Source organism: Triturus cristatus, chromosome 5_2, assembly GCF_964204655.1.
Source record: "Triturus cristatus chromosome 5_2, aTriCri1.1, whole genome shotgun sequence".
In the NCBI taxonomy this organism is placed as follows: Eukaryota; Metazoa; Chordata; class Amphibia; order Caudata; family Salamandridae; genus Triturus; species Triturus cristatus.
This window is the reverse complement of record NC_140588.1, coordinates 338,322,080-338,337,026: the sequence shown is the minus strand read 5'-3', so window position 1 is coordinate 338,337,026 and position 14,947 is coordinate 338,322,080. Positions and strand designations below refer to the sequence as shown.

Below are 14,947 nucleotides of genomic sequence, written 5' to 3'. Positions count from 1 at the left end.
CGCACTGGGAGCAATGTCTCTTGCCTATTGGACTGCATCATCTGCAATTGCGACTCGATCTGAATTGTGAGCCCGGCAGTCCGCAATGTAGATGGAAGGCAGTAGTCAGCACACACATCGAGGAATCCTTTTTGTCACTTCCTCTTCACAAAATCCGAGGACATAGAGTACAATTCTGTCTGCAAATAATAAATCATGTCTCAATGTAAATTGTGAGCTTTGCTGACCGCAGTGTAGGTAACAAAAGATGAAATATGTATGGAATACATTGTCGAAATGTGTAGATTTCGGGGACGTTATAGTTAATTGCCTACTGGACTCTGAAATTAACGAATCAAGACTGAATTTGAACTGTGAGCTCAGCTGGCCGCAGTGTAGACTGCCATTCAGTGTTCCTTTGGACTTGCAAGATGAATTTGGTCATTGTACTAAAGCTATAATAGATATCCAAAAGGTTTTTGAAGCAAAAATACTAAAAGGATATTGTGTAGGTTTGGAAGATGTTGTAGCTAGTTGCCTACTGGACTCTGTAATTGATGAATAAAGAATCAATTTTAATTATGAGACCTGCTGACCGCAGTGTAGGGCAGAGGCATGGTCAGCAAGGGCCCACAGCCACGTGGCATTGAGTTGAGCTGCACAGTTAGTGGCATCAGAAGTATTCGGCATGTGCGGAGCCTGCGATGATGCGTGGTCCGGGCAGACTGCACTGGTAGCAATGTCTTTATGTCTAATGAATTCTGCCTTAATAAGGCCACGTGGCGTTGACTTGTGGTACACTGAGTTAGTGGTAACTCTGGCGCTCACCGTGTGCGCAGCCTGCAATGATGCGTGGGCCATGTGGGCCGTACTGGGAGCAATGTGTCTTGCCTACTGGACTGCATCATCTGCAATCGTGACCCCATCTGAATTGTGAGCCCTGCTGTCTGCAGTGTAGATCGAAGACAGTAGTGTTTTGCAGACGTTACTCTGGGGTGCTGTGCCGCTGTGTTCGCAGGGGGCCTGTGTCGAGGAGGCCCGCAGACGTGGCAGGGTGAGGCCTGCCGCTCTGGCAGACGCATTGGCCTTCACACAAGTGAACCACACCCAGAGCCCCGGCCTATTTAGTCACACTTCTACGCTGGAGTGGCTTACGTTGGACCAGTCCACTGCGCTTCCGCTTACAGGGGACGACAGCACAGGTACATGACCGCGATCTTACCCACTGCCTGAGCAGAATACATCAGATTTCAGCCCGTATTTATGGATTGTTATATCGAACGAGTAGCGTTTTATTCAACATCAAAGGGGAGGGCGGGGTAATATAGTTTCATTGCTTGGAGGAACTGGGAGGTTGGAAACGGTCACTTTGATCGTGACTTGAGGGTCTAGGATTGTTTGTTTTAGAACAGTTTGGCTGAAAACACAGGATTGTGGGGAATGTAGTTACTATAATGGCAGTTCTATGGGAGGTTGATTACTATTGGTTCAATGAGATAGGAGGGGTCATGTCACTTGATTTAAAAGGAAATGGAAATGAAAGGCAGGTGCCGCAATTAAGAGAGGTGCAGTTTGGAGCACTGATGCAGAGTAACACTAAGGTATGTGACCAAGAGTATGTGAACCGTAGTTTTGGCATTAGATTACAGGAGATGAATAGAGGCTGTTATTGATAGAGGGTTCTAACAACTACGTGGAAAGTTTAAGGGGCGGCAGTGTGAAGGGCCTCAAGGCGATGGTTTTAGGTTACATACAGTTATAATTTAGAGGGAAGACGCTATTTGAGGGCTAGCTGCAATACATGACACGGATTTTAAACAGTGAATATTGGTTAAAAAAATGCATAATGTATGTTTCAATGAACTGGCAGTATAATTTATAGACTTATGTTTTGTTGTTTATAGTGAAACCCCTGAAGAAGAGCTAATTAAAGCTTGAAATGCATTGGGTAAAAGATGAGTCACTTCTGAGGTTGTTTTATGTTTTCCGGCGTGCCCAAAAAAAGGCTTGGATGAGCATATCTGTGGCATGAGAAGCAGTTGAATAAATTATGTCTCACGTGTGATTTACCATCTTAAATAAAAGAAGTCATCATATGTTCAAGGAGTACATGGATTAATTTTCGGAGATTTTGAGAATAGGAGTTAAACTTCAAAGAAATGCTGTGCGCCCGGAAAAGGAATGCAAACACGTTTCTATTGTTCATATTTGCCAAGCATGAGCCAGGGCGGATCACGCAACCCGGGCTGCACGCGCAGTTGAGTACTTGGAACAAAAATAAAATAAAATGAAAACACAAAGGTGTGCACTCTAGTACTTGATGTAAACTTCGTTTGGATTCTGCCCTATCTATGAGTTGAACCCAGGAGAGATCGCAAGTTGCAAACAGTTAACAATTGGACATGAACACACACGTGAGATATACATCTCAGTAATACCAGGAACTTTGTCGTAAATTGAAGGTTCACGGACATGTACAAATTGCATTTAACTAAATGGCATTTGCGTTGGAAGACATTGCAGAATACATCAGATTTCAGCCCGTATTTATGGATTGTTAAATCGAACGAGTAGCGTTTTATTCAACATCAAAGGGGAGGGCGGGGTAATATAGTTTCATTGCTTGGAGGACCTGGGAGGTTGGAAACGGTCACTTCGATCGTTACTTGAGGGTCTAGGATTGTTTGTTTTAGAACAGTTTGGCTGAAAACACAGGATTGTGGGGAATGTAGTTACTATAATGGCAGTTCTATGGGAGGTTGATTACTATTGGTTCAATGAGATAGGAGGGGTCATGTCACTTGATTTAAAAGGAAATGGAAATGAAAGGCAGGTGCCGCAATTAAGAGAGGTGCAGTTTGGAGCACTAATGCAGAGTAACACGAAGGTATGTGACCAAGAGTATGTGAACCGTAGTTTTGGCATTAGATTACAGGAGATGAATAGGGGCTGTTATTGATAGAGGGTTCTAACAACTACGTGGAAAGTTTAAGGGGCAGCAGTGTGAAGGGCCTCAAGGCGATGGTTTTAGGTTACATACAGTTATAATTTAGAGGGAAGACGCTATTTGAGGGCTAGCTGCAATACATGACACGGATTTTAAACAGTGAATATTGGTTAAAAAAATGTATAATGTATGTTTCAATGAACTGGCAGTATAATTTATAGACTTATGTTTTCTTGTTTATAGTGAAACCCCTGAAGAAGAGCTAATTAAAGCTTGAACTGCATTGGGTAAAAGATGAGTCACTTCTAAGGCTGTTTTATGTTTTCGGCGTGCCCAGAAAAAGGCTTGGATGAGCATATCTGTGGCATGAGAAGCAGTTGAATACATTATGTCTCACATGTGATTTACCATCTTAAATAAAAGAAGTCACCATATGTTCAAGGAGTACATGGATTAATTTTCGGAGATTTTGAGAATAAGAGTTAAACTTCAAAGAAATGCTGTGCGCCCGGAAAAGGAACACAAACACGTTTCTATTGTTCATATTTGTCAAGCATGAACCAGGGCGGATCACGCAACCTGGGCTGCACGCGCAGTTGAGTACTTGGAACAAAAAGAAAAGAAAATGAAAACACAAAGGAGTGCACTCTAGTACTTGATGTAAACTTCGTTTGGATTCTGCCCTATCTATGAGTTGCACCCAGAAGAGATCGCAAGTTGCAAACAGTTAACAACTGGACATGAAGACACACGTGAGATATACATCTCAGTAATACCAGGAACTTTGTCGTAAATTGAAGGTTCACGGACATGTACAAATTGCATTTAACTAAATGGCATTTGAGTTGGAAGACATTGCAGAATACATCAGATTTCAGCCCGTATTTATGGATTGTTATATCGAACGAGTAGCGTTTTATTCAACATCAAAGGGGAGGGCGGGGTAATATAGTTTCATTGCTTGGAGGAACTGGGAGGTTGGAAACGGTCACTTCGATCGTGACTTGAGGGTCTAGGATTGTTTGTTTTAGAACAGTTTGGCTGAAAACACAGGATTGTGGGGAATGTAGTTACTATAATGGCAGTTCTATGGGAGGTTGATTACTATTGGTTCAATGAGATAGGAGGGGTCATGTCACTTGATTTAAAAGGAAATGGAAATGAAAGGCAGGTGCCGCAATTCAGAGAGGTGCAGTTTGGAGCACTGATGCAGAGTAACACTAAGGTATGTGACCAAGAGTATGTGAACCGTAATTTTGGCATTAGATTACAGGAGATGAATAGGGGCTGTTATTGATAGAGGGTTCTAACAACTACGTGGAAAGTTTAAGGGGCGGCAGAGTGAAGGGCCTCAAGGCGATGGTTTTAGGTTACATACAGTTATAATTTAGAGGGAAGACGCTATTTGAGGGCTAGCTGCAATACATGACACGGATTTTAAACAGTGAATATTGGTTAAAAAAATGCATAATGTATGTTTCAATGAACTGGCAGTATAATTTATTGACTTATGTTTTCTTGTTTATAGTGAAACCCCTGAAGAAGAGCTAATTAAAGCTTGAAATACATTGGGTAAAGGATGAGTCACTTCTGAGGTTGTTTTATGTTTTCCGGCGTGCCCAGAAAAAGGCTTGGATGAGCATATCTGTGGCATGAGAAGCAGTTGAATACATTATGTCTCACGTGTGATTTACCATCTTAAATAAAAGAAGTCACCATATGTTCAAGGAGTACATGGATTAATTTTCGGAGATTTTGAGAATAAGAGTTAAACTTCAAAGAAATGCTGTGCGACCGGAAAAGGAAAGCAAACACGTTTCTATTGTTCATATTCAGCAAGGGCCCACAGCCACGTGGCGTTGAGTTGAGCTTCAGAAGTATTCGGCATGTGCGGAGCCTGCGATGATGCGTGGTCCGGGCAGACTGCACTGGTAGCAATGTCTTTATGTCTTATGAATTCTGCCTTAATAAGGCCACGTGGCATTGACTTGTGGTGCACTGAGTTAGTGATAACTCTGGCGCTCACCGTGTGCGCAGCCTGCGATGATGCGTGGGCCAGGTGGGCCGTACTGGGAGCAATGTGTCTTGCCTACTGGACTGCATCATCTGCAATCGTGACCCCATCTGAATTGTGAGCCCTGCTGTCTACAGTGTAGATCGAAGGCAGTAGTGTTTTGCAGACGTAACTCTGCGGTGCTGTGCCGCTGTGTTCGCAGGGGCCTGTATCGAGGAGGCCCGCAGTCATGGCAGCAGCCACGTGGCAGGGTGAGGCCTGCCGCTCTGGCAGACGCATTGGCCTTCACAGAAGTGAACCACACCCAGAGCCCCGGCCTATTTAGTCACACTTATACGCTGGAGTGGCTTACGTTGGACCATCCCACTGCGCTTCCGCTTACAGGGGACGACAGCACAGGTACATGACCGAGATCTTCCCCACTGCCTGAGGTAACATGGTTGCATCCACTTTCCACAACACTACAAGCATCAGCAGTATATGTACACATGGAGAGGTTTGTGCTCTGTATAGTGAGGTCTCTCCAGCACATCACCACTACACGTGATATTGTGTGTATTATTATTGGTGGGTGACTTGCGTCCTTCACACATTTTTGGTTGCCACATCTCACAACATTTGGGTGGCTGAGGGGCCATGCCGTTTTTGGAAGGTTCGCTGTCCTGTTGTGCGCTGCCTCAGTGGTAGTAGGGGGTGGTCCGGGGGAAAGTCCTGAGGGTGGTGGCAGTAAGTTTTGTGGCCTTCTTGGATGTGGAGGTGCATGATCAGTAGCTCTATGACATGAGTTCGTCTTCAGATGTGATTCTGGGCTGGACTCCCTTTCACACTGTAGGTAGGCGTCCTACTTTACACCAGTAAAAGGCAGATGTTACATTCCTACTGCTAACGCAGCTTATCGCCTGTTTTATTATTAATATTAACGTCAGTTGTTGCTCTCTTTTGTGGCGATTTTGTTTTGCGGAAGCTATTGCTGGAAAACTGGCGATATCGGCTGTTTTCACCAGGTTGAGAATGGAATGATAATTTAAATTCACTGAAAAAAACATAGGTTTAATGAACATTATAATTAGAAATTAGCATTTAAAAAACCTTTGAAATTCACAAAAAAAAACATAGGTTTCAGGGACGGTATAGTTACAAATTATCATTTTAAAAACCTTTGAATTTCACTGGAAAAAACCATAGGTTTCAGGGATGTTATAGTTACAAATTAGCATTTAAAAAACCTTTGAAATTCACTGAAAAAAACATAGGTTTCAGGGACGTTATAATTAGTTGCACATTTCACTTGTACAAAACCATAGAAATTCAGCCGTTATAGTTAGTTGAGCTAACTATAACTCACGACCCCGCAATGCACTGCTGATTACGTCACATATTACTTCATTCATGACATGGTCAGTGACATCACTGATGACATATCAAATGACATTACAGATGACATTACTGATATATTTATAGGTACTTATAGCTAGGTAGGCGTTTCCATAGGAAATGGCTTTTTTTGATTTGGTAATAACTTTGGCACCATGTGACGAATCTTCATGAAAATTTCCAAAAATGTACTCTTTTTGTCTAGTTTGTGTATGGAAAGTTTTAGGGTGATTCGTCAAGCAGGGGCCAAGAAAAAGGGGGGTCCCAAAACACAAAGTTTCCATGCATTTTCAAGAGACCTTTGCAAGCAGTGCTACTGCAAAAAACGAAATTACACTCAATCTGACTGGAAGCTACATCTAGATCCAGAAAGTGTACTTTTTGTGATTTTTGGACCTATGTTGGAGAGGCTGCGGGTTTTTATGGGATTTCCACCACATCTGATGGGAATACCCGAACATTCGCCCGTTCTGGTCCGAAATCCTAGCTCAAATTAAGGAAATCCTGGGCTACCCCATACCAGAGACTATCTCGCATGTACTACAAGGGCTCAGGTCAGACTCCCTAAAACATCATACAAAAGCAGGTAATGGTATCATGTGGCTATGTTTGGGGGTGCCAAAATAGCAGTGTCAGCGGCTTGGAAGAAAATTGAGGCGCCATCCACCACACAATGGCACGCATGGCTATGGCAGGCAATAACTATGGAGAGGGTGAGCGATATCTTCCGAGACAACTTCAAAAACTTTGAATACACGTGGGGCTCATTAACCAGCTATCTCTCCACCGGGCTGCCACTTTTGGCATGCCCGTCTAGAACAAGGGCGTTGCACCTTTTTCAAATCTGATTGTCTCCACGAGGCTGCCTCGGCGGGCAGATACGTACCCTCGGCCCCACAGACACCCCTCCCAGATAGATAACGCTTCACATAAGATAGTTCAGCTATCATCCCACTGGTTGAGTACCATACACAGTTAATTGCAGCTCGCTGTAGATTTCTTCTTCATTTTTGTTTTCTTTTATTCTTGTTTCAAGTTCTGAGGGGGAGGGGGCGGGAGGGCTTTCTTTGTGCTCATGGGGGTGAACAGATACAACTGTAATGATTTAATTGACACAGACTGTTGTCTATCACTAAGAAACTGTACCAGGAATTAGCATACATTACTATATAGCTGGTTTGTGTCACATGCATAAATGGTGTAAAAGTTTAAATTTAATTTCAGCAGATGCATCTTTTGTTCTCATTCTTTAGGACTCTTGTCACCTGAAGTTCTTTCTTACAAGAACTATTGCTTGTAGAGTTAGTATTTCAGTGGAACATATAGATAAGTGGGTGTACATGTGCTAGTTTGTAGACTCCTGACATGTATTCTGCTGAGTATTCCCTCAAAACTGAAATACTCTTCTCTTTGGGACTCGTCCGTTGTTTTTGCTTTCTTTTTGAACTGGCCAGATAGTACTTCCCTTATATTAAAGATGCCTTCAGAGAATCTGGCAATTTTGTTCTGCATAGTAAAATTCAAGAGATTTTCAGATGCTAAGGCATTGGGTATTAGTCCTAAACAATGTTTCCATTCTGGGGGTTATTTTCATACTTAAAGAAGCACCAAAAGTACCACAGTAGGTATCTTTTTTCCTAATTCCTCAGAAATATATTCTTCATACTAGTGCACTCAGGCAATTCTCTTTTTCCCACCTTCTTATGCCATTTCAAAGACAACTTAAACAAGTGCCTTAACAAGCCTTAATGGGTCAGATACATTATTCATTTGTTTACTAGTGATGTCTACTTTTTGGGGGGGATCATCGCTCTATAAGCAGTGCAGCATCTTAAGCATTCTTTGTAGGTTCCAGATAGGAGGATGTCCTAAGGGTAGGACATTGGTTTAGAAATTCAGGCTTCTGCACTTTTTATTGCAAATCAGTAGCTTGCTCTTCCACTTCTGTAGTGGCTATGCTTTACACAAATACAAAAGAAACCATGGGTTTTGCCATGAAATGCAGATTTCAAATTAGTTTTTGTTTATGTCAGGAAACTCCTAATTTATTAAGGAAACTGAGGTGAATATTGTCCCTCCCTGTTATATGCTCTAGAAGATATTTCCTACCCATTAAGTGTTACCTTTTTTAAAGTGCTAAATTCTCTGACCCAGTAATTCTTCTGCATTAGAGATCATATTGGACAAAAAGGTGATAGTTCTCTCGATCTTCCTGCTGTTACTTAATGTGTTTGTCACTGTTCTTCAGTTGTAACTCTTACTCACCTCAAGATGAGAAGCCTTACTGTTTGTAGCAGAGTATTATATATAAGGTGTACTACACAGGGATTACTTATTGTAATGACTTGACAGTTTAACCCTTGGGCCATCTGGGCTATTCAAATATATTAAAGCAAGACTAGAGGCATAATACTTGCCTCTACGCCGTGAATAAAAATCAGGACAAACTAGTAGAAATTGGTTTGAAGCTAGCCAGAGGTGATACTAGGGGAGGTGCTAAATAAGAGGGAAATCCTAGGAAGACCAATGAAGCCAGTTGGGAATGTAAAACTGGATGGGAGAAGACAAGGGTAGGGAGAAGTGCATAAGCCATGTATGCATTAAACACAAGGCAAAGAGAAAAGAAGAAAAGATGGGATTGAAAAGCAGAATGTGAATTTTAGTGATTGAAAGAGACGAGTGATTAAATTTTTTCAAAATATCCATAAAGCTGGAAGAGGAAAATGCAAGACACCACAGAAATATGATGGGAGGTGAATAGAGAAGAATGGAAGAATGAAAAATTTCAAAACAAATTAAAAAACCTGCCAAAAATTAAAACAACTTCTGGTCTCATCATGTGGGTTGGTACACTCAAAAACTAATTTTAAGATCTAATCACCAAGATGCATTACAATCCATCCTTCACCTCAGCTTCCATCACTTTTATGTTGAAGGGGACCTGATTTGGCAGTTTGGGCTGGACTGCAGGGGTAGGATAAAGATGGATTTGCAAATGACTGGTCCCCATCTAGAGTGGCACAATGGTGAGCATACTAAATATCAAAGTTAGATTATCTAGGGTACTAAATATCAAGGACAGAATAACGGAAAAAAATATTGACAGGCAAGTCTACATTTTACATACCTAACTCCACATATATGTACTTATGTGGTGTGTATATCTTTAAGGTATGTAACTGTGAAGTTAGAAATAGTAAACATATACGTCACTATATGCACCTACCTTTGGATATTTTGCCCCTCTTTATTCTATCCTTGATACTCTAGTATATCGATGTCCTCATATTGATATTCAGTAGTAAAATTGGCACAATGGACAAAAAACGATGAACTCGAGTGAGGTCCTGAGCAATTACTAGTGGCTGACATTAATTCAAGATATCCATCTATTAACTCATTGTGCAACGGGAATGCCCTGATTAGGGCCAATGTTCACTGTGCTAGGAAACTCAAGCTTCACCTCATTGATGAGGCCCAAGAAGGTCAACACCAGACTGTTGTTGCTTATTTTCGTGCCTGGAGGAGATGTGGCCTGATGGTTCAGCTGAATTGTTCCTATTGGAGCAGAACCAAGGCTGAATTGCCCGCGGTTGAACTCTGTTTAAAGTTGAACAGTGGCAAAAAGATCAACTTGTGAAGTGGTCTTGAGCGGCTGAAATGAATTCAAACATTCCTTCCATCACTTACTTGTCAGTTGCAATAAATGGCCAAAGCGTGTCAGTTATGCCCCGATATGAGCATAATGCTCAATATACCCCATAATTCAAGCTGCACTTCATCGGCTTTACCCAGGTAAGTTGAAACCAGATAGAGTCTTCGAAACTGTCATTACTCCCTATTTTTTTAACCTATGTCCAATCATTTGGGAGAAGATTGGTGGTGAAAGGGCATTGTTGCTTCAATGGAATTATCCCTCTGAAACCTGTGATGTTTGGGGCAATGGTATTTATTGGTAGGTCTTTAATGGTCAGGCAGTACATCACGTTCATGGAACTATCGGTAATAGTATCCGCGTCATATATCTGTCACTCTTTGTAGAAGATCCCTATCCAGGTACTCATTCTTACCTCATGCGCATGAATCCTCTCAATAGTCCTTTCAAATTAAGCCCAGTTTGAGATGGACTCTTTCTATTGGAGAAGGATAAAAACCGATTTGTACAGAGTTGGTCTCTGTATTGAGTGTACTGTGAGCAAAAACACAATAGATTGGAATGTAAACCGAGAGATCTTTAATATCTGAGAAAATTCAAGCACTCCTTACTTCTCTTTGTTTTTTGTTGTTTTTTTGCAATGAGAATAAATTAGGAATATTGTTATATCTATGTAACTCTTGCCTAAAAATCTAAAGATGATCAGAAAGTTGGTCGACGCTACATAATTACGTCAACCTAATTTAAACAAATTGATATGCTGATGCACACTTAAAGACAAAGGGACTTAGTTATGAGACCTTGCGTCACCTTTACGCCGCCGGTGCGTCACTTTTTGTGACGCACCGGCGGCGCGTAAAATTCGCCATTTTGCACCCTTTTTACAAAGTGATGCATCTAGGCAGATCCGTCACTTACTAAACCTCTGTACCACATTATACCTTCGCCAGGTATAATGTATGCAGGGTGGGCGTTCCTCCGCAAAAAGCCTTGTAGAAGTGGCGCATTGAAATCTATAAGATTTTAGTGTGCCACTTCTAGGACGCCATGGCAACAATATCTTACGCCCGCATCACAGCAGGCGTAAGACTGACGCAGGCCCTTTCACATGGGGCAAGCCCCATGTGAAAGGACACATTGCTGGAGTTGCAACTGTTTTCAGGCACACCGCAGCAATGCATCACTGTTGCGCCTACAGATACGTCAGAAATATTGGCGTATCTGTAACTCCTTGCAACATGATGCGTCATACTGTAAATATGATGCATCATCATATCGCAAGGAGGGCACACTGAGCTGCGATGCGTCACTTCTCATAAATAAGGCCCATAATGTAAGCATGTTTTGTACAACCCTATAATAAACTGTATATTTCCCATTTGCCTCAAATTTTTATAATATGGACCAATTGTTTCTCTTTCCTATCAAGGTCAGTATAGCGACCACTCCTTTACCCATAAATCCACAATGAATTGATCAGGATTAACTGAGCCTTTTGGAGCCAGGCAGAAATCGACAATCAATAATAATAAGAAGCATATATAGTTTATTCCCTAAAATATCTTTATTTTGCAGAGAACATTTCATACAAGAACAAAACCAAGTTTGTATTCTGTTATCTGTCAGCGATACCAATGATAAAGCAAATCTTAAGTTTACTTTTTCTTTAGACCACTGTGTAAAGCATGTAAAGAATACACATTGCACATTGTTTAGACTCTTAACTGGGAAGGTGACATTTTGAACAGAGAAAGTGCTCACTCTACGGAGAACTGAATCTTCCAACGAAGAGGATGCTGTTTGTCTTCTTATGTCGAATAAAGAATATAAAAGGATGGTCTGCCTTAAACTTGACAGTGACTGGCATTGATGTTACTTCTATGCCCACACTAGTAGCAGCTGCTGCTTCGGTGCCCTCCTCATTCACCTCTACATAGGCCTTGTGCAATACTTTGGAGACACACAGGTTATTTTTTTCAGACATCCCCGAAAAATCAACTTTCCATCCACTGAAAGCATCACTCATCCCCATGCCACCCAGGGTGTGTGCGAGGTCATCCATTTCTTCCATCTTGAACTTGGGCAGAGACACTTCGACATTTATTGTGTTCATCGTATCTGCTCTTGTCCACTGTGAAAATTGTTCATAGTTCAATCCATTTTCTAACTGCAAAGAAAGAAAATCAAGATCACTTCTGTATTCAACTGAAATAGTTGGTGGATGAGCGATTGGTCAGGGGTATGACCGTGTATGACAAAGAAGGCATGAGACGGCTGTGCCAACTCTATATAAGACAAGGACCACTGTTAGGAAGAGTTTATTGAGATCTAATGTAGCGTTAAAGACCTAGGACTGAAAGAGTAGCTGCCACCCAATACTAAACCCCACATAGTACAGTTTTCCTAAAATCTGGTAAATAAAAAAAAAAGATGACTGTGTGCTTTGGATTTAAATTTATATTGGTCATGTATATGTAAGGGCTACACGGTAGGTAATTTAAGACTTACCTAGTGTGGAGTAAGCAACAAGTTTATGGCAACCACATTGTTTCTGATCTGCCTAACAATTTCTCTTTAATCTGGGCCCAAGATATGCACTGGCACTGAAGTGCAAGGCATTACAGACTTCAGATTCCTCAATGACCACTTGCATTACACAGGTGGGTTAGTGGTAAGGGGCCCCACACCAAACCACAGTCAGGTTTAGAGGGCTTGGACTGCTTTCTCCTGTCTCTGCAAGACTTCTGCCAAGCCACCAACTTTGTCCCTGGCCACAGGTCCTGAAGGCTACCAACCAATGCACTGGTCCTTGCCAGACAATGTGGGCGGACCTACAGTTCCCTCCCTTCAGCCCCAGGGATAGCCAGGAAGACTACAGAAGCACTGCTCATGGTCAGAACCCCCACACCACAGTAGGTACTGCTCCCAGCACTGCTTCTCCCAACTACCACACATCATATCCTTAAACTAAGCCTCGTGGTGTCTCAGTGCAAGCCTGGTGTTTGCCCAGTACATGCAGGTGAGGCTACTCCCCAAAAGATCAGTGGCATGGTCTTATACTGGTGCCCCCCACTGAGCTCCGGACACACATTCAAATTCTTTATTTACACATAATCTAAAATTTGACATTTCTAAAACATACATCCTTTACTCTAAGCTACAAGTTGAGGGTCATTATTAGGACATACGTAGCAAAATTAATAATTGATATTTCCAAATTGCTATTTAAAATGGCAATTTATAATGTATGTAGGTTTGAATTTTAAATTAGTGATTCCCTAGGGTTTGCAAATTAAAATACCTCATAAATATTAATGAGGTAGGCCGCTATTTGTAAACCTCTAGGAATCGCCACCCTCACGGAGCTGGTTACCTGCTTGGGTCAGTAGACCACCATATCTGTGATTGTGTTTTTAATAAACAATTTTTTTTTACATGCAGCCATTACCTTTAAAGGGAACAGGACAGCGTTAAAAAAAACCAACTAACTTTGTGTGTTTTTTGTTTGTTTAAGAGGAGGCAGTTGTCCTGTGGACTACTGCCTCCTCTTAAATAAAGTTTTTTTTTGCATTCACAAAAGGGAAGGTGTGCCCAGGGGACCCATTCTCAGTTGCGAATGCATTGCCACTACACTTCTTTGGCCGGTAAATTATTAATGTTTTGAGCCTTGAATCCGGTCACAAAACATTAATACATATCATCCTACTTCGGCATTAATGCCGAATCGGTTTTCGGCACAAAACCAAATTGCAATTTGTTAACATGGTGCTGAATCACACAGTGGCGCCTCCTCCATAGGGGCATCGCCGCACTGCTTTCTCGCAGTGCGAGAAGCAGAAACATAAAATGGTAAAACTACCATTTTATGTTTCTGCTTCTCGGACTGCGAGAAAGCAGAAGTGCCTGGTTGTGGGCGGGCGGGTGGGCTGTCCTGCTCGAGGGCAGGGGGGGAGTGTCTTGCCCACTGTTGTGGGCCCTGACTGCTTTGGTTGGCCTAGGGCCGACCAAAGCAATAATGCGCATTCTCCCTTTTCTCTATGTAGGCTGCCTTCAGCCTACATAGAGAAAAGGACCTCCGATTAGGCACCCGGCTGGGGCGCTGTGCACCTGCACCGCACCAATCACAACTCTGCCATTGCAGCGTTGTGATTGGCGGAGGGGAGGGAGGCTGCCTGTGGGTGGCTGCTTCCAGTTCAGGAGAGCAGCCACGCACAGCGCTCAGGGTACCGGCTGCGAGCTCGGCCTCCACCACAGAAACCTGTCCGCTCTCGGGTGACTCCTGCTCGCTCTTTCACAGACATGAGAGCTTCTGTTTTCTTCCGCCTATGCTGGATCGCCGCAGTTAAGTGTGAGTACAATGTGTGCAGAGCTTTGTTCTCTGGTGGTTGAAAGCAGAATGGAATGGATTTGTAATGGGACTCTGGGGCAGGTGAGGCGTGCGGGAACTGCTGTCATGTCCTGGTCGGCGTTGAGGCAGCAGGGGAGAGACTGGAGAGAGGTAATGTGGCACGGAGGCAATGCATGGTGTTTTCCCTTTCGAGGTGCAGTGTTCATTTTATGTTATATCATGCACCTGTTGACTTGGACGGTCTCGGAACTGGACACAGAGTTTAATCATGTTTCCATGCAAAAGGTAAAGTGGAGTACAGTGAATGTTTTTGCTCACGAGGGCAGACTCGGCAGTGTCCCTTCTGTCTAGTGCCATTTGCAGCTCGCGCTAAAATAGATGGAATGCCCTAGAGGTGTACGCGCTGTGTGTCCACCATCGCTGCCCGTGCTCACGGATGCGAAACAAAGTGGGAAGTGTGGTGTTTCGAGGAGCTGCACAGTATGCCTGAGCATCTGCAGCAGATGAAAGGCTCATTGTGCCCCGCTAGAGAGCTTTACTACTTGCCAAACCAGAGTAGCCCTTGGCTTCTTTTTAGGTCTCGCTGAGTCAGCGCGCATTCACTGCTCGGAGAGACATTTAGTAGGTGAG

At 42.7% G+C, this 14,947-nt stretch overlaps 1 protein-coding gene and 1 long non-coding RNA gene across 4 annotated transcripts in view; one reads left to right on the top strand and one right to left on the bottom strand.

Annotated features, from left to right (window-relative positions):
- LOC146822954 (serpin B10-like) overlaps window positions 1-14,947 on the bottom strand; it is a 454,260-nt gene that overhangs the window by 74,458 nt on the left and 364,855 nt on the right. For 2 of the 3 annotated variants that reach the window (XM_085607109.1, XM_085607110.1), the window contains exon 8: window positions 11,512-12,136. In XM_085607109.1, the coding sequence (XP_085463235.1) occupies window positions 11,732-12,136 (405 nt within the window). In that variant the 3' untranslated portion in view covers window positions 11,512-11,731. Of the gene's footprint in view, window positions 1-11,511; window positions 12,137-14,947 lie in introns of those variants that run through there. The other variant, XM_085607111.1, reaches the window with a different exon arrangement.
- LOC146822956 (uncharacterized) lies at window positions 1,516-4,646 on the top strand. The gene is made up of 3 exons (XR_014961858.1): window positions 1,516-1,580; window positions 1,884-2,866; window positions 3,170-4,646. It is a non-coding gene; the product is annotated as an uncharacterized LOC146822956 (long non-coding RNA).